This window comes from Rhea pennata, chromosome 3, assembly GCF_028389875.1.
Source record: "Rhea pennata isolate bPtePen1 chromosome 3, bPtePen1.pri, whole genome shotgun sequence".
Classification (NCBI taxonomy): Eukaryota; Metazoa; Chordata; class Aves; order Rheiformes; family Rheidae; genus Rhea; species Rhea pennata.
Window position 1 is genome coordinate 62,325,286 of NC_084665.1, and position 25,464 is coordinate 62,350,749.

At 37.0% G+C, this 25,464-nt stretch overlaps 1 protein-coding gene across 3 annotated transcripts in view; it reads right to left on the minus strand.

Annotated features, from left to right (window-relative positions):
• PHACTR2 (phosphatase and actin regulator 2) overlaps positions 1–25,464 on the minus strand; it is an 89,022-nt gene that overhangs the window by 28,086 nt on the left and 35,472 nt on the right. For 2 of the 3 annotated variants that reach the window (XM_062572440.1, XM_062572442.1), the window contains exons 2-4: positions 23,677–23,844; positions 11,085–11,165; positions 7,913–8,071 (exon numbers count right to left, since the gene is read on the minus strand). In XM_062572440.1, the coding sequence (XP_062428424.1) occupies positions 7,913–8,071; positions 11,085–11,165; positions 23,677–23,844 (408 nt within the window). The remainder of the gene's footprint in view (positions 1–7,912; positions 8,072–11,084; positions 11,166–23,676; positions 23,845–25,464) is intronic. The other variant, XM_062572441.1, reaches the window with a different exon arrangement.

Genomic DNA, 25,464 nt, shown 5'->3' on the forward strand with positions numbered 1-25,464 from the left:
TAGTTAACCCCTCCAAACCTTTTGGAAAAAGCATTTTATAAAAACATGAGCATACTGTCAAAATCTTTAAGGCTTTACGTGCCTGTTAGTAAAAACTAGCATGCGTGGGGAAGAGACAGGAGCCAAGGATATATTGAAAATTCTTCTAAAAATATCTCTTTTATCACCGAAGAGGCAATCAATTCACTTCTTACATTATGTTCATATTATAATCTCATTCTTCTATACATTAAATGGCCATTCCTGAATCTCCAGTCTGTTTTCTGCTCTATTCCTCCCTATGTAAAAGATTCCCATGAGATAAGCAGCATCTTTTCATTTTAAGATTAGCAGATGAAAAGCAAATAATGTGTTAGACAACAATGACATTCTTTATCTCAGAAACAAAGAATTTTCAACCGCTAGTTTGAGGCTGGTTAACATGAACCTAATGCATCACTTACAGTTATTAAAAGCAACATGCACACATATCTCTCTTCATTAACTGAAGGAATTAACACTAACTGTTCAGTGTCTTTCTTCATTATTTCCAGCCTTTATTATCACATTACAGACTACCATGTTTTTACTAAATTGCACAAAAACTATTGTATGGCAACCTTTTACAGCTACTAAATAGATTATTTTGAGCACAAATTCTTGGATTATCTCTTTGTTCTCCTATCTCTTTCCTCTGGACCAGAGAAAGACTTTGGAAGGAGAAAGAACTGTATTTCTTATATTTTGCTTTTCTATTTCACAGTAATAAGTATCTTCTTGCAAAACTCCACCTACCATCAATCAAAGTTAAATAAATGATTACATTCTGAAAAAGCAGGAAATTTTAAAATTTTAAGTCTGTTAAATATAGCAAGAGAATATTTTGTATTCGAAGATCTTGAAGGACATGATCATCAGGAAGAGTTTTAAGTGCAAACCATTCTTTGATAAATCTTTTCTTCATGAGTTCAGCATGCTAAATTTTTAGTTATTAATAAGAAACAATTTAAAAAGTTTCTCTACATTGTCACTGAGTTGTTTCCAGTCATATTAATACGAATAAATGTTAAAATAAATATGCTAGCAAAAAAAAATACACCATATACCATGTTCTAAAGTAATACAATGCAATCACTTAGAATCTCAAACAATTTACATTAAAATAACTAAGTGATTGAATGGTATGTGTTGTAAAATTTACCCTCCAAATTAGTCAAAAAAGCACAAAAATCTAAGGCCAATCCTTTATTCAGCTAGAAATAAACACATCTTACTAACTGTCAACTAATGATTTTCAATCTTTCTTTAGAAAAATAATTAAAAACTATAAAGAAAAAACAAAATTAGAACAGAAAATTCTAATCAAGTTTCCTGCTTGTAGAGTTCAGTTTTGATTAAAACTAGCAATTTATATAATACCAATTTTAACAGATGTACCTTGCCATCACTTGGATATCATCTTTAACTCGAACATCTCTTTCTGACCTGTACTGTTATGTACATCATATCAAAGTCTGGCAGAATCCTTCCACACAGCAGCACCAAGACTTGCATTTCCTGTCTGCTCAGATAGATACAGCTCTCACTGAGTCGTGATTGCATCTGGATTACCTAAATGCCCTTTTTTGGCCTTGACTGTTGAATCTTTTCTTGCCCATATCAATTACAGAAATTGTGGCAATGACTGATTATAGTTGCCCATTCCTTTGACTGTGTTATTCCTCTTGGTGCCCTTTTGTTAGTTCCATCTTTTTTTATCTCATCATATATAAACTGATAATCCTCAATGTCCAGAGTGCACACACTCTGATCTTGCCCAAGCTGCTGTTTCTCATTTACTTGTAAGTTAATGATACCCAATTGACCAGCCCATTATACCAGCTTTTGGTGCTGGCAAGCCATGTCTGAAGAAGATACTTTTCACTATTTTCCTTTGCTGCCCCTCATGGTTGTAAGGAGCTCTCTGTAAACACTCACAAAGCTACTTATCTTCCTTCAAATTCTCCTTTACTATGATGTTAAACCTGACAATTTTTAGGCTTTTGACATTGGGCTTGTTATCCTGGCCTGGTCTCCTGTTGTTTTTCAGTCCCTAACCACAGTGTCCTCTCACAGACTGCAAGTCCATTAGAACATTTTTTGTGTTATTCTGTGTTTATGTAAGACACTGTATGACACACTTCTGTTACACAGATAAGCACTGCAGTAATACGAGTAACTGATAATAATAATGGCAACAGCAGCATGCTCTTGAACAAACACTGACTGGGATGGTCTGACATCTGTAAATGGTTCAAGATACAATTATGTTGTATTTGTACCTCCCTAACAGGATTCTACATGAATACGGGCCATTGGTCTTTGTGCCTGTTCTTTCTTTGGCATCTCAACTGTGACTGCCAAATTAGTTCAAGCCATCTATTTGTTCAAGCCCATCTTCACGGTACCTCAGTACCAGCTGCAATGTATTTTTATTGTTGCTGTTTTCCTTAATATAGACAACTGTTCATCATGAATTGGACCTTAACAAAAGGTCTCCAAAAGACCATCAGATTGTAATACCTTTTATACACTGCTGCTTTGATTAAGACATCTGCTGTAAAAGCAATCTGCCTATAAATTACTCTTTTAAAAGGAAAGCAGAGAAAATGTTAATGTCTCATTAAGCATTTGGATCAATAATATGCTTATGTTTAGAATAAATTTTCTAAAGGCCAGATTTTCAAGAAAGCTCAGTTTGAGACCAGATTTTCTTGTTCCCAGGAACTGTGGTTGGGGCCAGACTTTTAAGAAATCTGTGCTCTTATGTGAACACCTAAATGATGGCCAGGATTACAAAAATACTCAGTATGCAGCAGCTCTCATAGGGACTCTTCAAGTCTCAATGAGTTTCAGAAAGATTCCAGCATGCCATGTTCACTGGGAAATCAGATGACTTATTTTGGAAGCTAAATACAGGATCTTTTACAATTGTGGAACAAATGGAATGGTGGTTCTGAATAGCTATGAAAATCTCAGACATAACTTCAGAAGCCATACACAATTGGGTTGTACAGTACATGCATTTTTTTTTCTTTACTGTTATAAATTTCTAACGAATTGAAGACCCAAGTTTTTCAATCCCTGGATTTTGCCATACAATACTGATTCTCTTGTTTCTACAGCTAGAGCGCTGATATGAAGCTAGCTTACAAACAGAGAACCAAGAGAGCTGCAAGTTGGGCATGTAAACTACATCAATTTCAAAGTACTCTCTTCTTGGAAGTCCAGCATAACTCAGTGAAGTAATGCTATGTAAAATGGAAGTTAAAAATAACTTGCAATTTGGTAACCTTTGCAGGGTAAGTCTTTGCAAAATTAAACTATTTTGAGAATTCCTTTTTCCAGACTCTTCAGAAAACTCCGTTTTGATTAACACAGGAGAAGACGATGTTTTTTGACTCACTAGTTTCTCTTTTGTGCTGATGCAGGTGGTCATCTCACACAATTCCTTTCATAAACTTCAGTTTTAACCTATTCCTTCTTTGTTCCTGCTACTGCTACTAAAACTCTGTTCAAGAAAAGACCCATTCTGCTTGTTAGAAAGCTTCCCTTGATTTCTATTACTATTTATTCATTTCTCTTTGTGCCAGCATTGTCCTTTAGCTGTGCTCTCTTCTGGCTGTATACCAACTTGTTACATTAACACTCGCTCAGGCTCTGTTTTGCTAGGCTGAATAAGAACAGCTGCTTCACGATGGTCTTAGCAGCCCTCTCTGCACTAATTCTAGTTTTGAATTCATCTTCCTTGAAAACAGAGGAGCAGACCCATACATTCGCAGATTCCAGATCTTTCTCACGTCGTAACATCAACAGCACCATGTGCAAGAGGTCTTACAACAGAGACAGTGCTGAAAAAATAGCTGAGGAGGGAGGGAAAGGGACAGGTGTAACATCTGAACTAAAGCAACGACATTCAAGTATTTTGCATTAGTTCCATGATAAAAAAGAGACACTGACTGTCATTTGACATTGCTAACTGCCTAACTGTTGCATAAAAAATAAACTATCAAATCAAGACAGAATATGTCAAATATCGGCATGGTCAATTGTATACTTTTACCATATCTTGGTCTGTGGAAGACATGGAAAGTGAGAGGGTATGTAGGTTTCCACATTCCTTTACACTTCCTATATAGATATACTCAAATAATTCAATAATTAGTCTGTTAAATTCATGTCTACAATCTTACTTCTGGAACCACATCAGGATATCTCTTCTATAAATGAAAAAATTCTGGTTGCAGAATTAGTTTGCTGAGATTAAGCAGGCTCCTATATGAGACCCTGGATGATGAAGATTAACATCTTTAGCATAAGTTCAGCAGGATTTTTTGTTGTTGTTGTTTTAGTTTATTTTTTTTTCTGTTTTGGGGAAATAAAGCAAAGATCTCTGAGAAAAGGAACCTAGAAACTTCCAAGTTTGAAGAGCATTCCTTAGTATACAAACCAGAACATTGGTCAACAACCATACATGCTTTTAAGACTAAAGCCCATGCCTCTAGCCTTCTTTTTTTCAATTATCCATAAAAAAATAAAAGATTAAATTTAAAAAGAGCATTTAAGGGAGAGCAGACAAAGAACAGGCAAAAGAACCTCTGAACCCAACATATTAAAACCAGAAACCTTTGCCAGATGTCATACTAATACACCTATGAATCCTAAGAATTCACCTGGACACAGAATTGCAAATTGTTTCCTTCACTGAAGGGCATAAGAAAGCCTGAGAGGATTGCTCTGTTATGAATGGCATACGAACATTTCAGAAGCCTGTGTCCCTGTTCACAGCATCCAGAACAGAGCTCTGGCTTCTTGCAATGCAATTATTTATCGGAAAAATATCAACCACGACTGACGGCTGGCATGTAAAATGAAATCTAGTACTTTTTTTGAGACAGTGCTTTGCTAATGGTTACTTGGCATTTCTTCAAGCTCAAGCTAACAATGAAATGTGAATTTCTCTCATTTTATCTTGCTATGATAAAAATGAGTAAGACCTAGCTTTGCAAACTGGAATCAGAAGCAAACTCAGTGTTCTCTAGGATGTCTGTAGGCCAGAGACATCTTGGGAGAGTGGAAAGGAGAAAAGAAGGCTCTGACACCATGCCAGGAGGTTGTGTGTAGTGCAGGAAGCACGCTGCCACGGAGGGAAAACGCTGAAGGAGAGAAACAACTACAGTTTTGACAGCTTTTCTACTGATAGGGCTTTTGCTTTTCTCCAACACTGTTTTGCAGAGCAGGAGACAGGAAGACTCATTGGACTCCCTTTACCATGCTCACATCCCATATGGATACTTGAATGCTGCAGTCAGCAGTGCCTGCTGCATATACTTGCAAAGGAAGCAGGAGCCCAGCTACAACTCTACCTTCCAGACTGCTGCCCTGAGAACAAGGGTGTTTCTATGCACTGCCAGTCTACTCACTACTCTGTACCCCTTTCAGGGTACTCACAGAGAATGGCTACAGTTTCACTCTTTATTTTCTAGAAAAGATGCTAGCAACTTTTCTTATGCACCCAAAAATTTTTAAAAAATCAAACTCAACTAAGCACACACATAATGTGATCTAGGAACAAAATCCAGTGTATGGCTTCTCATCTTCATCAGTCAATTACCTGTTTTACATAAAACTGTCACCAGTCTTTTATTACCTTGCCATAAAGGAGAAATTTCTTTTTAAATACCTTGCCTGGATGACTGACATCTCATCATGACGACAAACAACAACAGTTACACTATTAAATTATAAAAGGGAATCTTTTGCAAAATACAAAAAGCCTTTATGAGCTGACAAGCAGCAGATGGGGTATAAAGTTTATAGAACTGTCTGGCAGCACAGGGGACAGCTTTCAGGGCTCTTTTCTTCACTCACTTCTGCTTAACTCATTTTTACATTGTATGATTGAGTCTATTGTTTTTCTTGTCAGTTCTGTGTTTCTCTGGATGACACTTAAAACAACTTTCTTAACTCTTAACATAGTCCACATTCCATTACTCATGCGTGCCACCTCTCACTATTTTATCACAATGCTTGTAATACTTGTTCTTTCTAAACTTCCAACTCCAGCAGTCATCATCATATTTATATTAGAAGCTCATTTTTAAGACCCACTGCACAAAGACAGCAAGAAGGAATTAATCTCCTCTTCAGGTCTTATAAACACAAAAGATGGATAAAACTTCCTTTAAGATTTCAACATATCAGTTCTTGATTCTACAAGGCCTACCATTACCTCCATAAAGATGAACTCCCTGAATCCTTTACTCGTGATTGTCTTGATCCACCTCAACTACCTCTATTCTTATGATAGACAGATGCTGTGAACTGAAACAACAGCATGCTTTATGGTCTCTGCACAAGACAGTGAGCCAGATATTCCTGCATTCCTGTTTCAGCTCTGATTTTGATGCTCTGTGAGGATTAGTTAACATCTCTTCGGTGGTTACTTTCTTGATCTGCCAACGAGTGCAATGCATACCTACCACATCTGCCATAAAAAGTCACTGAAGATTACCCTGGTAAGTGAGGTGTATCTGCGTGATGCAGTGGATGCTCTTCAACTAAGTCTAACAGACTAACTTATCTTCACTCTGCAGTGAGATATACTGGATTTTGTACTGGGTGAAAGAGTTGCTGATATGTGGAATCATTCCTTAACACCTCTGTGTGATTCTTATTCTGGAATAAATCTACCTTAATCTTTTTCAGGGGACTCAAAATACATACAGCTGGAAAAACTTAATGTTTAGATGCAAGGGGAAAACTATATTCAAAGTGCTTTGCATATTCAATATGGCCATATTGACATTTTAAGAAGCCATAGAATATGAAGAACCCATATCTTTCTCTCCTCCATACATATTTTTTGAGAAGGACTTGAGTGATGGTAGTTTGATAGTTACATATTTTTCTGTACTCAGTCCCCTCCTGTAGAGCAATAATTTTGATTTTCTCTCTGTAAGGACAACATTATACAGGAAGTGCAGAAGATAATACATTTGGAATAGATATTGAACCTTCTATTTTTCATTAGATTTCTACATTCTGCAGAGTCAGCCAGATGAGATTCCAAAACAGCTACATATTTCTGAAGAAATGTTATCTTAGGAAAACCCCCAAGGCTTGACAGTTGCGGAAGGTTGCATTTAGGGATGAATAAAATAATAATTGAGTTGATTTATCCCAAAGTTATCCTGAAACATTTTACAGGAATTTTACATGGCTTTTATTACTCTTTTTCTCTCCCATACGTGTCGCATTCTAGTTGTCATCAAAAGGTAGATGTATTCAAATGTCATAAAAAAAGGTTAATCTTGTATTTCTGGCTTGCTGGGAGACAAAAGTCCTAGAAATCTCAAAAGAAAGGCAGTCCTCCTTAGATGCCTAGTACTTTTTACATACTCAAGCAATTTACATAGCTCAGAGAAGAACTCAGATTCTTGAATTAGCTGACCTGACCCTCTCAACCTCCAGTTGAGGGGTAGAGGTTATTAGAATATACTGGAATCACTAGGTAGAGGTTACTAGAATATATTGGAAGGACTATTCAGTCTAATAGCCAATTGTTTATTGTTTCCTTTTGCAAAAGGAAAACCTGGAACCAAGGCTTGCTCATGGCTATAAGGAAAGGTTCACACCGAACTTAGAACTCAAACAGCCCTGCACACATTTTCATGCTAAGACCATGCTTCCCTTTATGACCTTTCTATAGTCACAGTAAAATGCATGCCTACCAGTGATGAAAAAATGATGTTTCAGAAGTCTATCTTCTTGGCAGGTTCTGCTGGCAGCCTTGTGGCAGAACAGAATTCACAGCATGTATTGGTGTGAACGGAAGAATGTGTTAATAATTTAAGTAGGTGAAAAACAAGTTGTGAAGAATGTGTTTGTTTACCTTTTTGATCGTCTTCTTTTCCTGTCAATGCAGATTCTTTCTCTGATAAAGTACCATTATCTCCACTGGCTTTTACAATGTTTTCTTCCAGGATGGTTTCTTCACCAATAGCTATGGTGTGTCCATTTGAAGTTTCAAAATTTACTGTGACATTGCCATCTGAAATGAAAATCAAAAAAGCCATTGTCTAATTTAACTGCTTCTGTTGCACCTACTGACAACACACAACATCTCTGCTTTTAAATTTCTATGGAAACAAAGCAGAAGGACTTACTGAAATATAAAACATCAGGCTGTAGATTTGCTCTGAAAAGTAATTCTTTAAAGGAACTCTACATGTTTCCAGGTTCTTTCTTGGAAACCTCTCCAGTGGTGGGCCTGGAAGTGCATGTGAGTTTTCAAGTCCAGCTTTGTGAATCCATCTAGGGATGTGAGCTCGGGGCACATTAGCACCCCATTCTCCTCCTCCTTGGATCTTGGTTTACAGAGCAAGGAAACATGTGCACAGACCAAAATGGAGCTGCAGTGTAGTCCAATAGGCCCCATCTCTGGACAATTAGGGGCAGAATTGCATTGCAGGACTACTTTTATGTATCCCAGTAAGTAAATCAGGTAGGAATTCACAGAGTCACAGAGTCATTATCCAATTTTGAGCAAGGGTAAGGTTCTCCAGTTTCACATATGAACCATTATTAGAATTTTGCATTCCAAATTTTCTAGAATTGATGAATTCAATTCAACTTACTTACCCAGATGACCTCAGATATATATATTTTTTTCTCCTGAAGAAAACTCCTTTCTCCTTTCTGTTTTTCTCTATACTCCCGAAAAATGCTACACACTCTTGCTGGCTCACAGCTTCCTCTCTTCTCTAATTTACTTGTTTCTGATCTCTATTGCACACATTTTAAGATCACTGATAATTTTCTTCTCAGGTCATTTCTAAAACTTGTTGTCTTATCTTGCTTGCACTCAACCTGCAGCTTGCATAGATGACTGCTTTCCTCCTACTAGATTCTTTCACCTTCCATCCAAAAATAATAAAACTTTATCTGGAGTCTCTTTTGCTTCCTCTTCTTGTTGCTTCTTTAACTGTGATAATTCCTTTCTCTTCTTCTCGTCTTCTCCCTTGCTGCATGCTATCAGATCTGGATATCTGGCAGTTTCCCCACATCCATACAATTATGTAGCCTCTCTTACCACCTTGAGCTACTCTATGGGTTAATCTGATCAGTCTCATCCAAACATTAACTTCAACCTGATGTGCAAAAAATAAGTTCTGTTTTCTTAACCTTTTCTCACCAACTATAGCTGATGCACAGGCTTTGTTCTTACCTTACTGCAACATTCAACTGCTTCAATTTTTTTTCCAGACATTTCCAAATCCATTCTTTCTTCTATGCCTCACATATAAATTTCTCATCTCCTATTCATGTCATGGTTTGGCAAACATCTTCTCTCCGGACTTGCCACTTTCCACCTCTTTCTTCTTCATTCCACATAAAAATACTGTCACTTCTTCATATTTCTTACCTCTCATATTTCAAGACACTATGCAATTTTGTCATGGAGCTTTCATCTCCGTGGTCATTTCTTCTAACTACCTTCTTTTTCTACACCACTTACCCTTCTGTTTTAGCACCTTCAAATCAACCCCATAGTCATTCAAACTGCTCCTTAAAACTTACAAAATTCATGACACATGAAGCACACGTAATGTGGGTAACAGAGACTAGATTGATGATCATCTTAAGAGGGGAGAAGGGAGAGAAAATTATTCCTTTTTCTCCCTTTGTTCTGAACCAACAAGATTACATGGTCTCTGTAATGGATTCAAAGTGGAGAGTCAAAGAGACTAATGACCAAAGTACACGTGTTTTTAACACAAACAATAGTATTTATCTTCAGATTGGCTTTAACCAACCTGAAATGCTAATGCATTGCATTAGCTGTCTCAAGAGTTTAAATGGAATTCATAACCGTCAGGCAACAAAGTCACAGAGCTCTGAAGTGAAGCATATAGTAAAAAATGTAATAAATTCACAGATGGACAAACTGAGGTATGGAGAGCTTATATTTCTTGTTTTAAGTCAAAGACAGTGGCAGAGACAAGTTCAGAAGCCAGCTATGCTGATAAACACTGTAAAGACCAGTGATGTCGTATGTCAACATGTCACATGCCCTTTATTTCTAAGTATCAGTGTATATGAGGCTGTTAGGAATATAAATACTGAGTTATCCATGAGTTCATTTTCACAATTTTTCAGGTGAGGCAGAGTTCTACGATTTCTAGAAGAAAACTATTTTTGGAAAGCACTAAGTTCTCACTCAGTTCTCTTTACTGGCAAAATCTTATTAGACTTCTTGGTAAAATGACTGAATGGCTTAATTTTAGGCTATAGAAAATTATTTGTATCACTTGATTTTTACTAGATCTAGATTTATACAAGATCAAGAATATTAGAAACAATACCACAGGGCTAGAAGAAATGAAAACAAAACAGCAATATTTCAGAAATATAATCAGACATACAATATATATGCGTTACATACAGTTTGCTCAGGCTTTTGCAAATACAAATAATTCTGGCTGCCAGTTAATAAACCTTACACTGTTTTGAGATAAGCGGTGTCTTTCCCACAGACTTCTATGCTTGTGCTATTTGTGAATGTGGTCTGTGTGACAGTGGTTGGATCTGTATGATCAATTCCAGCACTGGTACTTTTTGATATATGAATTGGCAGCTATTGATTTATTTCCTTTGGTTTACAGCAATGAAACAGAAAGGGTGATGGCAGGGCCCCAAGCTCTTTCATTTTTCAGCCAAAATTTTCCCTGTCATCTTCCATTTGCCTTAGAAAACAGAGCTTGACTCAAAAAACAGGTTAAAGATAAATCCCAAAGTTTCTGATAAACAGTAAGTAACAACCACAGGACTTGCACTCTCCATGGAGCATTAAAATATTTAGCAATCTGATCAAAAGTCACATAGTGTATGTATGTCAGAAATCTCATCTCCACCTTTACTTCTTTGTCAACTGCCTCAAATTCTCTCAAACACCTCAGATTTGTATCTTTATAGCTATTTATGCTACATGGAAACAATACAATAGGGTCTTTATCATCCATGTTTAGCGCTCAAGAACTAAATTCTAGGTAATTTGTTATCACCTTGCTCAGGCATTTCCTTCAGAACTCCCCTTCTTATCAGCTCCTCTCTGCTTTGTCTTGTCGAAATCTTCCTTTCCAACACTAAAGAAAAAGCACAGTTAAGAATCGATTTATTCTGGTAGTGACAGCACTTGTGAAAAATGTAGAAAAAAAGACTTTTTTAAAAAGAAACCCTAAGATATCTTTTTCCCTCTGATTTTGCAGGAGAGTTGGTTTGGGCATTTACCTTACACTCTGGAAATATTCTCTTATGATTTCAGGCACAGAAGGTGGTATTCATCTGAGCAGATACCTTCAGCTAAACTAGGCTCCACTACATTCCCTTTACAGTCAATGGAAAAAGGCACTTCCCAGGAGTGTGTAATTTAACTCATCATAGTATAAACATTTAACACCTAAAAGTACCTCTTTCTTTCCACTGACTGGAGTGACTAGCTCACCTGGAGATATCTCCATCTACACTGTAGATGTTTTGAGTTGGGAGAGACAATACCTGCTCAGAGCAAGCAACATCCTCAGTCAAGTCATAAAGCTGCTCACAGAATGTGACATGCTAACTGTTTTAAAGGAAAAATAACCTTAAACAGAAGTTAGTATATCCTGCTACATAACCTTAAACGGGAATGACATCCTCATTCGGGCTGGTTGGCTGTCATGGAAAATAATGTAGCATCCTGTTTTTAGGTTAAAAAAAAAAACAGCATACAACTCAAAAAAAGTCTGTAGCATGAAACATTTTAATTAATATGTTTATTTCTCACGGGAAAAATGTTGAACAGTTTTCTAGGGAAAAGCATTTACAGATGCCAAAACAAAGTAAGTCCCCACTTCACCACACCCCCAAAAGCCCAAGTCACTGTAATGTCTTAAGGACTCATGGCACATGGTCCAAAAATACGAATATCGCTGATGCAAAATCATGTCTTCATTGCATTGTTAGTCAAAATTAACCTCCCATTTTTACTTGCAAACACCCAAATCCAAGCTACGTTTGGAGCTCAAGCTGAGAGCACAGAGCTCTTCAGCAGTGTTGGACTTAGCACTATTAATGCTATGAGCTGATGTTAGTTATTTCATCAACTAATTCAAATACTGTGGTAATCCAATTACTCTTTAGTGCAAGTCTCATTGCTGTATGTGAGTGAATACTGTAAGAAGTGTTGTCAGTCTCTCTTGAGCTATGCTGGTTTGAGCCAACAGCCATATGGTGAACTGACTGCTACTGTGAAGACAGATCAAGGCAGTTTTGACACTTCTGAGAAATTTATCCTTAATGTGTAACAGTTGACAAACATCTGTGCCAGCAGTAAGTAACTGCTGCTGACTCACAAACACAGGCTGGCTGAACTCAGATGGCTGAAGGAATTACTGCTCACAGTATTTAGATGAACTTAGGCTGCCTTGAGTCCCAATCCCAAATCAAATAATAGCTCCCAGAATTTTTCTACATTGAGTTTTAAGGTATATACCTCAAAACTGGGTGTAACACAAGATATTGGCATGGCAAACAAGACACTGCAGTGTGCCCTATTCTTGCAAAGAGTTTCATGGTGAACACCTACTCCTACAAAGGCTTACATTCAAGAGAATGAGGGGCTATCAAGTAAGAGGGCCATGTGGACAGGCATTTTTGGAGGGCTGGGGTCTTAACCGTTCCAGAAAGCAAGTTTATTTATGAGCAGAATGAAATCTGCTTTCACTTAGACTCTAAAGGTGAACATGATACATACACTTTGTATTTGTTTGTTGCTGGAAATACAGATCTTCTTACTATTATTTCAATTTAAATAAACTAAACAAGTAGTTTACTTCTTACTGTTTTTGCCTTCTGCTTCCTTTTTACATCTGCCTTCTTGGTGGAGTGAAATGAGATGACCTCTCATACATTTCTTTATGGGACTTAATCCAGTCAGTACTACTTGAAAACAGTGATGTTCTTTCCATCAAGTTCAATAACATCTAATCAGATCCCCTATCTGTTTCATTCCGTTTCTCAGAATATTTTTTTTCTTCCAGTTCCACAACACTGAATTAACAACTTTACTGAATTAAAAAATGAAGAGTCATGAAAAATGTCCTTTGGTGTTGAAGGACATTAACTCCTAGCCTGCAGAAGAGAAGACTTAGGGGGGATCTTATCAATGTATGTAAGTACCTGAAGGGAGGATGTCAACAGGATGGGTATAAACTCTTTTCAGTTGTCCTTTGCAAAAGGACTAGAGGCAACAGGCAAAAACTGAACCATAGGAAGTTCCACATGAATGTAAGGAGTAATTTCTTCACCGAGAGAGTGACAGAGCACTGGACCAGGTTGCCTAGAGAGGTTGTGGAGTCTCCTTCTGTGGAGCTCTTCAAGGCCCGCCTGGATGCAATCCTGTCTAACATGCTCTAGGTGACCCTGCTTGTGCAAGGAGGTTGGACTAGATGATCTCCAGAGGTCCCTTCCAACCTTACCCATCCCGCGATTCTGTGATCCTTGCACTTTCCCTAGAGGACCTCAAAGCATTTTATTAATATTACATAGGCTTCATAATATGTCTTTCACCTAACTATTCACATTTTACAAATCAGAAAATTTATGAACAGATAAGAGTCTTAAGCCCCAATTCTTAATCATCTAAAATGTTATCTACGTGTTTTTTTAATTTAAACCGACTAAGCTCAGCTAGCTCTATCTGTAGCTTGTACAATTTTAAAAAATTGTATTTGATTAATGGAAAGAATATCAAAAATTATGTTAGTGCTCACTATGAATATCATAATTCTTACAAACAAAATGATTGTATTTAAATTGAAATGAAACTGCATGCTTTTTAGCCAAGGCGGACTCATCATTATCATTTACTGTGTATTATAGACATTGGACTATGTAATACATTTCACTACACAGTCTAATACTTTGATTATCAGAGCCCAATAGTGCAGGGTTTTAAGGGCCCCAAACTATTCAGTTGAGCTATCCACACTAGACTACTGTTATGCTCAGCAAATACCTTAAAATAATGTTCATGTTACAAAGATAAGCTTTCAGAAGTTAGGAAATGCTTGAATGAAGGTTGACAGCAATCTTCATTCAGTTTCTCTGACTGTGCAGATGGTACAGCTTCTATCTGCTTGTTCTTACATATTTTCCCTTTGGTACCTCTGCTTCATTTAGGATACAGGCACTATGTTTAATGAACAAATCCTGTGCTTAAATTTTTCACCTTACGTTTCAATTTGTGGCCCAGACCTCATTTGTGGCCCACAACCCATACCTTAACCTGAACAGAAAATTATTAATTTTCCCAAATGGCAGCATTGTCATCCCAGAGATCTGAGTGCTCTAAAGACATTATGTTCTCCTTGCCATCCACATGAGATGCAAAGGGGTTATCATCTCTGTATAGATGGGCAGTTCACAGTACAGGGAGATAAAGATCAATTTATCAAACATACTGACACATGTGAAATTTGAAGTACTTTTTCAGGTGCAACTTCTCTCATTAAAGTTATGATAATTCATTCAAAAAAAAAAAAAAAAAAAAAAAAAAAAAGGAATTCTGGCTGAATTGCTTATTTATGGTCCAAAATGTCTCATCAGCAGGACTGAACCCATGAGTATGGGCCATCTGTTACCTCTGAGCTAACCACACAAATAACTCTGAGAACAGTGATCATTTATCTGAACCACCACCTGGGATTGGTATCACTATTTGTCACCTTAGAAATAGTTCAGTCTCCTGGGTTCAGAACGGCGAAGAGACTGTGGTTTGGTGCTTACAAGGCTGTTTGCCCATGCTCACTAACTTCTGGCATGCACTTCTATCCTCTGCTTCAGCCTTAGCTGCGTCCATCACCTTCTTCTGCCTATATTCACCTTCTGTACTTTTTTGACCCTTCCATCTTCTGTCCCCTCTATCAACCCATTTATTTCTGTTCCTTCAGTCTCCTGCATTCCTCTCTCTTCTGCTTGGAATTTCTCTACCTCCCTGCATACTGCCCATTTCTTTACTATATAGCACAGGTTGCTTTCTCCTCTTCTTGGATGCTGTCTAGGTGCTGAGGTTTTTTGTACTTGGGAAAGCACTGAGCACATAGGAGAGCAGCACAAAGCACTCAGCTGCCTGAAAGAGTAATCATAAGAAAGTTTTCATTACAGTAAATCAGTCTAAAGCTGAAGCAGTTAGAATATACATTCCTGATCATTTCTTATCTTGATTATAATGACTACTTATTGCTCAGTTATCAGACTATTAAAAATCTAAGTTCAGTTACTGTATTTCTGGGCTGGTAGTCTAACCACACTGCCACATATGCTCCTTCCTCTCATCACCTCTGTGATGACCCCTGCTGGGTCTTTCTCTTTCACATGAAAGAGTTTAAATTTCTTATTTTCCATTTCCAGACCTACCTCTCTTCCTTCTTCTTCTAGTAGAACTTGTCACAATACATCATTCATTCAATTCCCCCATCAGTACACCTCTATCTCTATTCCTACTGACCTTCATTCTCACAATCTCTGATCTTACAAGTTACTATCTATTCCTGACTCAGGAGCAAAAGACAAGTACTACCCTGGAACAAATATATACTGTTAGCTCTACCACTGTCATGTGCACATCCCTAAGCTTAACCACATGATGTTATTACTATAAAATTTTTCTCTCAAGTATATATATGTATATATGCATAAGCATATATCCTCTATAATGTGTGTATATATAAATGTGTGCATGTATATAGTGTTTTAACAAACCGTTTATAATACTAAACTATGAGCATATGGAAATAATTTCTTTATCTATACATATATGCATATTGTTACTCATTATACAAACAAGGCAGTCCTGACTGAGAGTGTAATTGGTTGTCAATCCTTATTTGCTGAGGAAAGCTGAGGTGAGGCAGGCTCAACTCCCAAATATTCTACTCCAGTAAAAAATCCTCAGTCAAAATCCTTCCTTTACTGCAGCCAAAAAATAAATTTCCACTGGCTTCAAAGCTACGTGTCAGAAAGCATATGCATTTATCCTACTGTGTGCAATCTTGACCTGTAGCTCTCATTTACTTAAGTAAATCTTATTTGTCCCAAAAATCCCATAAACTACTGTATTTTTAGCCCAATACAAATAATAACAATAATCATAACTGTTTCCCTCAAAAAGCAGTTTCGCTCTCTCCTTGCTCACCCTCTCAAAAGAGAATACTTAGCAACATTCAGCAACTACAAACCTCAAGATGTCTTAAGAACCCATTCTATCATTTAAAGAGTAATTTGAGATTCTGGATATTCTCCAATTTTTAGTTTTGGTCTTCCAAGAGACGCTCAATAGAATTCTGAACTTTAGTTTTTCTCTGACCTATTAAGAGCTATAAATGCCTTCTGTCCCCCTTGTATATACTCTCAACAGTGGAGCTTTGAAGTGGCATCTACTTCATGCCAAGATATAAATTGCTGCCCTAGGGTTAGGGTGAGAGAGGAAAAAAAAACCCTTGAGATTATGCCATTTTCTGTTTGTTTTTACTTTGAAAGCCCTTTAGGCAGAAAGTATATAACAAGTGCACGGAAAACAGATTTTATGACATACAGCATGGAAAAATATGTTGCTAAAGGAAAAAATTCGGAACATCATTCCCACATTGGCACAAATACTTCCATATCTAGTCCACCATCTTTTTTGATGTTACCGGTATTTGCTGTTAATAATAATCTTTCAGCTGCTAGCATAATACAGTCACATAAAGCACATAAAGCTTTTATCAAAGCACAGCGTGGTAAAGTCCTGTCAAATCTGTAACAAGCACCTATTTCAAAAAGCTTATCCAAAAGTCAGTTAAATCAATGCAAGTTCTTTCTAATATCTAACATTCAGCCTTATTAAAAAGAAATTCTTTCTTCATCTGCATAAGTATCTATCAAGTTGTAGCCCTTTTAAGAGAATAATCAATAAACACAGTGATCATCATACTGTCTAAAATGCTCTCAGGCCAGGATTTACTTCCTGCATATAAGATATACACATGCACAGACACATTCATACACACATCCCATTTTGTAATGTAAATACACCTCTGACTCAGTAGCTGGTGGAAGAGGATTTCTGGTAGGTTTTCTATTTTGTATGAATATTCTTTCATTTCTTTCTCAAGTTAGAAAAGCAAGTTTCTTCTGCTGTGTCAGTTAGCTAGCAACAAGGGGCAACTTGCCAAGTAAATGCATCCTTTCAGCCTCTGTTAGTACTGGGTTTATATCCCCAAGAAATAGAAGGATAGCTGTTTTTCCTAAAACGGCCATCTGAGGCAGGGTAAATGCAGTCCCAAATGGTTTTCATTTCCAATTCCAACCTCACTGAAAACACATACACAGAGGTAATTGATTCTGTACCTTACATACATAGTTTAAAAGCAAATTAATATCTTTCTATAGGTCTGGGGTTTCTTGACAATGAAATAGTCTTCAAGCATGTGAAGATAGGCTTTCACTATCCGCACTGTAAAGCTAATTCACGATGCCACTGGGGCTGGCACCCTGTCTATTTGGGGGATTTCTGGGGACACAGCCCCTCAAAGGTAGTCCTGCAGAACAGCATGATTTATCCCTGCTTTTTCTCTGTATGGAACTATATGGGGAGGTAATCTGTATTTCTGGCCAAGGTAGAAGGTGAATTAAAGGAAGGCACCAGGGGTAAGCATGTATATTAGTTGTTCCAGACCACTCCTACTACCACTACCATTACTAGGGAATCACCACGAATGCGTGATGTATCTAGCCTCAAACAGGCCACTATCTCAAGATGGAAAGTACAGCCCAACTTGGAAAAAAAAATCTCTGCATGTGAATAGGAGGGTAAACAATAATAACACCTAAGCAAAACTATGAACTGACTTTGCCTTGAAGATGTACTCCAAATCTTCACTTTATGGAGATTAATCAATATTTAGATACATTCTTCTTTCTCAGCATAAAATTCTGGGAGCTATACTTGTGCCAATTCTGTTGAGTAAAGTACTCAAATTTGTATTTTAGATCTTAGGAAGTCCTAATGGGTGAAACTCTTGCATGAAATTTATTGGGAAACCTTTGGGGAAAATATTTGGGAACCTCTCATTTATTTTTAAAACTCTTACAATTCATGTTGCCCAGATTTACTTTCTTTTCATCTCCTTTTATTTGAGAACCAGACTTGCTATTTTTTAGGTGAAAGTTGAGATTGGCAGATATTATATGATTCCCAGAGTTTCATTTTTAGGGGAAAAATAAGCATAAATACTGTGGTGGTTGGTAAAATGGTCATAACCTGGGATTTACAAATAGAAGTTAATATACTGAATGTGCAAAAGAGTATAAAAGCTTTGAAAATCTGAAAATTAATTCCCTACATCACTATATCTGTATAATTCCATTCAAATAAATGAAATTTTACAGTGAAGCAGGATGGATAATTAAAATCTTATTAAAAATAGAGCGTATCTACTCCTTAGAGGGAAAAAAAAATCAATCTATTGTACAATGAAAAAATATCAGAAGTTCCCAAGATTTAAGTTCTGCTCACCAAGATATGCATTTAATTTTATATATTTACCCTCTACAAAATGTACAGGCACTGAAATACTGTAGTTTATATAACTTAAAATATTAAAATAGGCTTGTGTGTTTATTAGCTGATTTTTTCTCACTATTAAATATCATAGTAGCTTTTGCTTTATAAAAGCTTAGTTATGTAAAATAGGGTTATCTAGCAGGACATTATTGAAACAATGAAATAAAAAATGACATGTTTTTCAGGTTATGTAGAAGATGCTACTTAGCACAAAATACATTAAGCACTTAGCAAAATCAATTATGTTAATCGCTTTTTGCCAAAAAGAACTAGTAAATACAAAGATTTGTGATTGGACTCAGAGTGGGGCTTCTGTCCAGTTAGTTAACACAGTGTACGTTCTCTTGCACCAAAATTTCCCCATGTCCTGTACAATTTACAGAGCTCTTCATTCATGCTGATAAACTTCCACTTTTCAATACTTAAGTAGATACCATCATGTATACAATGATCAAAAGAGCTCCCAGTTACATGATCTATGGACCTCCTAAATCTTTCACCATCAACTCTGCTACTCTGCTGCTGATTTGTAGTGCAAATTCTTCTGATTTCAATGGAGTTCTGTTTGCACACTGGTGCTCTCCATTCTGAAGAAGAAAAGGTTCATCACAAAACTGAACTTAACTAGACAAAAGAGACAAGCTTGGTTTACTTCCCAGACCTGAAAGTCAATGTAGTGAAACCACAGCTGAAATGAAAAAGGTGGCTATTGATATTTTAAGAAGTCTTCCGAAAAAGTGGCTGCATGTATTTCCTCTACTTCAGCGTGCTTTCTCAATAGTAATCACAATGCTAAAACACAAGTCCAAGTGGTAGCCTTGAAGGAAAAATAAAAATTACTTTTTCTTTTACATTTTTGCTGTACTAATTTGCAGCGCAGCCAGGTTTGTGATCCGCTTATCACAAAACTGGTGCCGGTACAGGAGGCAGTGGAAGCAAACAAACACAGCTGAGATAACTGGGGAAGAGTGGAAAGGGAGGTAGTCTGGATTCTTTCAGCAGCAGCATGGATTTAAATTGGCTTAACCCGGCTGACAAATTGCACTATCAATGTCTCCTTTTTGCATCCTCTATCTGTGAGCAGAATATGCAGAACTGCAGTAGCTGAAGAGTAAAAAGCAGAACATAGCACTGCAGCGTAGGCTAAAAGGGATATCTCTAGCTTACCTAATTCAACCTCGGGCTCAGTGCAAGGAGAGCTTCAATGTTAGGCCCTGTTGCTCAGGGCCTTTGCCCAGCTGAGTTTTGTATAACACCAAGGATGCCTAGAGAGGCTGTAGCATCTCCAACCAGCTCCAGCTCAAATACTTTTCTTCCAATCAGTTGGCATGTTGCACATTGTGACTGTTGCCTCTTGGCACTTATGCATGTCTGAGAAGAACAACTAAAACTCCCTTAGCCTTCTCTAGGCTAAACAAATACAGCTCCCTCACCCTCTCTCCATATGCCAGGTGCTCCAACCACCCACTCATCTTACTGGCCTGTCACCGTACTCCCTCCAGTTTGTCAGTGGTTTGGGTTTTGTTTTGTTTTGTTTTGTTTTTTGATACTGCTGAGCCTCATACTGGACACAGTAATCCAGATGCACTCTCATGAGTGCTGTGGGAATAAGGCACGAACAGGATGTAAGATATAATGATGTATTTTTGATTTGATATACTTTTAGGTGTGGGGTTTCTTTTTGCACAGCAGCATGCAATAAAACGTGAAGTTATAAAATATATCTGTCATAGACTCTGATTGATTAAAAGTGAATAAACTACATGCTTTCATGAAACAACTGTTTTCTGCTTAATTATATATGTTTTTAAAGTACTTTACTCCATTCTTTTCTTCCACAAACCTTTTCTGTAAGGACCAAAACAGACCTCTGGGCTCCCAAACTCTTCATACGTAATGTTTAAACCTTTCAAATATTAATGCCATTTGCCACTTTAAGACAAGTTACAAGATGAAAAATCTTTCAAACAGAGAAGCTTTTTGTCACTGTCCTACAGGTCTGGATTGAAAGTACTAATGAAATGTCTCATATCAGCAGAAATAAATGGTATTTCAGCAGGAATACATTTAGACAACACAGTGTAGAGATAAGAAATATCTAGACATTAAAGTGTCCTCTCATTAATCTTTAAAGTTTCGCAAAACAACAAGCATTCAGGCTCTGACACTGTGTTGCTTGTGGGATCATACTTTATATGCAAGTTTAATCATTATGTAGACAGGTATCATTATGTCCTGAGTATCATTTATATTTGATTAAATCAGAACAAGGAAGACATCAAAAAAGCAAAAAGTAAAACAGAAGTATCACAGAATCACAGAATGGCTGAGGTTGGAAGGGACCTCTGCAGATCATCTAGTCCAACCCCCCTGCTCAAGCAGGGTCACCTAGAGCATGTTAGGCAGGAAGCAGATCAAGAACTGGAAAGTGATGTTAAATGAAAAAAATTAATTATCCTTTAGATGAATATCACTTGAAAATTAGTTCCAAAGTGGTTAAGACGAACACTGCCTCCCAGTAATTATTCCTTTCTTAGGAGTAACAAATACAGCTGTGCACTGAGAGCACGCAATGGCAAAACCAGAGGTGTAGAATCTAAAATGTTATGCATACTCCATTGCAATGCTAATGGTATTGTAGCCATGATAATCTAGGTGTATAAATGAGGTAAGGTTCAGGGAGAGTGACAGCATTCTTTCTTATCAACTAGTATAGCTTTATGGCCCCTGAAGAAGGTATTTTATGACTGAAAGTTTGTCCACTTATACCTACAGAATAATTTCAGAGCTTGATTTTCATTACAATTTTGAGATTATCTAATGTTTTTTGTCCATTGTATCTATTTCAATGCATCTCAATTTTTCAGGTGCTCACCTTGAGATACGTTCATCCTGAGTATCTTCATTTGAAGACTGTGCCAATAGGAAACTGTGGAACAGTTGGAACATTCAGGAACATTGTCCTGAAAGGCTCTCCATCATAAACTAGGCTAATCATAAACAAGACAGCAAACTAAGTATAAGTAGCAAGTAGCTAAGCAGACACATTTGGAAATGTTGATCTTAATTTCATCATGCTTAATTTTTTCCTTTTGTAAAAGAAATATGAATATATATTCTGTCTTGGTGTTATGGGAACTGATGTGTCATTCTTGTAAGACTGGATTGAGCCCACTAAAGAAAGATGGTATAACATAAGAAATAGTGTATTTAACATCAATTTTACCAAATATTAATTTGTAAAAAAAACCCTGCAAAATGACATACATGTTATTATCTAATGGCATAACAATGCAATATATGTTAATATGTTATGACAGTTTGCAGAATCTCTGTATATATAGCTTATGAATTCTGACTAGTTTGATGAATTCAGTACCTAGACATACCTGTCTAAAAGCAGCTGCAGAAACTGCAGTCAGCCAGCAGGAGTTATTAACAAGAAGTAACTTTGCCCTAGCATAGTATCTGTACAATAAATTTTTTGGAGAAGCTGAAGGAAGACAGACACAACGAGGGAGATATCTGACAGAAGGCAATGTTTTGTTTGAAATATGAAAGAAATTGTGGAGGGTTTGTTGTGGGCCACCCAAGTGGGTTAAGAGAACCAAAAAGAGAGAGTGAGTGAGAGAGAGAGACTGAGCAGGACAAGAGAAAGATTTGGGGTCTCAGAAAGACTGTCCAAGCCTTCAGTAGGTATGTGCAGTGATGATGACACCAGTGAAGGGATTTTGAAGATGATTTCTTTTTGCTTTTTGTGTAAATAAAGCATGTTTTAGAAGTTATACTGCAAAACTAGAGAGCTTCTTGCTGTAATTGTTAGGGGTTGCTGTAGGATTAAAATGTAAAGCAGCATACTCTTAAGATTTCAGGAGAGCCAACCGAGCGCAATTAGGGATATTAGTATTGGCTTTTCAGCCTAGAGCCATGGGAGACAGTCCTCAGAGAACTTGCCCTGTGGTAATAAATCTGAAGTGCCCATAAATGCTTCTTGCATTAGACTCCAGTTTAGAAGAACAGAGCATCAAATGTCTGAATCCCAAAACAGGAGTTTGGGATTTTTCTAGAAAAAGCTTAGACAGGGCTGTGACACATACATACACACACAAATATAAAGGGTGAGCTATATACCATATATATATAATAGAGAGAGCATAAATGCTATATTTACTATATATAGCTTATCTATATATAGGCACTCTATCTCTCTCTCTATATATTTATTTATATTTACACACACACACACACACGCACTGGGCTTCAGTTTCCTAAACACAAGCCTCTAGAGCCACTTGAGCTGACCATGGGTATCTGAGACACCTGCACAAGGATGGCAAATACAATGCAATACCTTCTGGAAAAGCAGTCAGAGACCAGCTGGGATACACCAGGGCATCTCAGATAGCATTTAGCACCTGTGTTTGATAACCGAATCCTAGCCCTCCTAGCTCTTTTTCCAGACACAATGTAATTCAGTCACAGTGTTTTATTTTAAACGGTTCCGCAGGCCTTGTCAATAGGGGAGCACAGAAGCCATCGGCCCGCTTGAAACCCGTGACTGCAAAGCAGATCCTCGTTCTTCTGAGCAGACTCTACCGGGCATGGCCACATCCACTTCTTCCCTCTGAACACATCAAACTTTTGTCCCCATGAAGGCAAGGTTTGTCTCATGTCACTGGCTTTTAGGAGAACACGAATCATCTCCAACATATCTGAGGATACATAACATACAGCCTAGTGTTTCTTAGTTAATAAAGAAAGAAGAGTATTGTCAACATCAAAAGAGTATCATACATATTGTATACAAGACATAAATAAAAAGCTTATTTTTGGTAATAGGTTCAAGATAGAAGATGAGTAAGGTTTTCCTTGCCAAGGATAAAACAGTTTCAAATACTGTGCCTAAAAGTTCCTCCCTATCCAATTACGTTCAAGACCTTTTCAAGTACTACTCTGCAAAATCATTACATTATTTTTTACTATTTGCCAGCAAAGGGCCAGGCACATACCGGCTGATGTTTCTCTGAATTTGTCACTTGTCTTCTTCTTCCGCCATTTCCAAGGTTTAAAGATCTTGCCAATGGTGGAGAGTTTGCCCTTTCTCTTGAAGGGCGGAGTTTGGGATCCTGGGGCTGGCCCGTCCGAGTTAGTGATTGAAGCCTTATCCAATCCATCAACTGTATAAACAAGAAAATTAAAGGTAACTGAGGGAATGAGAACAGAAAAATTATATAGCATATGACAACTAAACCATTCTATTATCAGAATGCAGAAGCTTCTGGCTAGCCGATGTTTTTCCTGTTTCAGAATCCAGATAAGGACGTTTTATTGTGTTCTGTAGTGACAAGCCAGGCCTCACCGGTACTTCGTTTCTGTTCAGCATCCCGCATACAGAGGCTAGAACAGTCTACTCACAACATCTTATCTGGCATCCGTGTATGTTTCTGTAGTTTTTAACTACTAAGAAAACCTTTTTCAGCATATGTTCATGAGACTTTTTCCCTGTGTTGAGAAAAGCTCAATAACTAGCTAAACATCATACAGAAAACAAAATCTATACAATGTAAAACCAGAAACTATTTCTATTGAATAAAACAAATCCATTTTTTCAACAAGCTCCAATGACAGCTGTTCTGGCAGTGGAATGGGCACACAGAAATAGGTCAGTTTGATATTCCTAATAATTAGTCATTTAACATGGAGTCTGCCCTGAATCAGGCTTCTTCTTAACAAAACGTATTTAACAATAAGCTTTTGGACTGTAGCCAAAATAGCAAGAAGGATTAATTTTCCACAAAAATATACTGAATAATCAAAGCCAGTATTTATCATCGATGGCTGTAATACTGAGTTTTGTGAAAAAAATCAGGACTCATTCTACAACATGCAGTACCATACTGTTAAAATAATTTTCTCAGGTATTTCCCTGAGAAGTCTCTTATTATTTATTTCTGTTTAAGAACTAAATCTTAGAGCCTTCTAGCCTTGATCCTACAAATGCTTCAAATGTGCTTAACTTTATTCACATGAGTAGCTTCACTGAAGTCGCTGAGATTACTTACATACCTAAAATTAATCACAGGCTTAAATGTTTGCAGCATAAGGGTTTTGTAATTACTTTCATTCATCTAAACATTCTAATTATAACCAATTCAAAACAGAGTTGATACCACTGTCAATAGTAATAATGATAATCATAGATATTTAAATCAGAAAGTGCTTTTCAAAAGAAGGAAATAGCACTGTCCCCATTTTACAAACGAAAAATACGAGGCACAGCACAGTTAAGTGCTTAATTTTATGTTTGTAAAATGACCTCCTGAATCCTGGTCCTGTGTCCTAGCTGATAAAAGATACAGCCTCAGACACATAACATCATGGTGCAATCTTATCACTCTGTTTCTCAAACAAATGGCATTTGATGAGTGCTGTATTTGTCCTAGACTTCAGATTGATCTGAGATGCTAAAAAAACAAATTATTCTCTGTGATAAAGCTGATATAATGCAATCAGCATTCAAGAAATTCTATTCTCAATGTTTTGAAATCAACAACTGGCAAAAAAGATGCATTGTGTATCTTCACTGAAGTCTATGAAGTTAAAATCAGACATAAACCTCTGTGCAAATGATAGCACTTACATTAATAAATCTGAGTATGTCATAAAATGTAATAAATTTTGTACTGTCAAACAGATGGAACTGATAGCTTAAGAAAACTTTTTCTGGACAAATTACTGTCATTCAGATGCATCAGAATTTAAATCTTCTATTAAATGTTTTCCTTGAGTACTTTGTG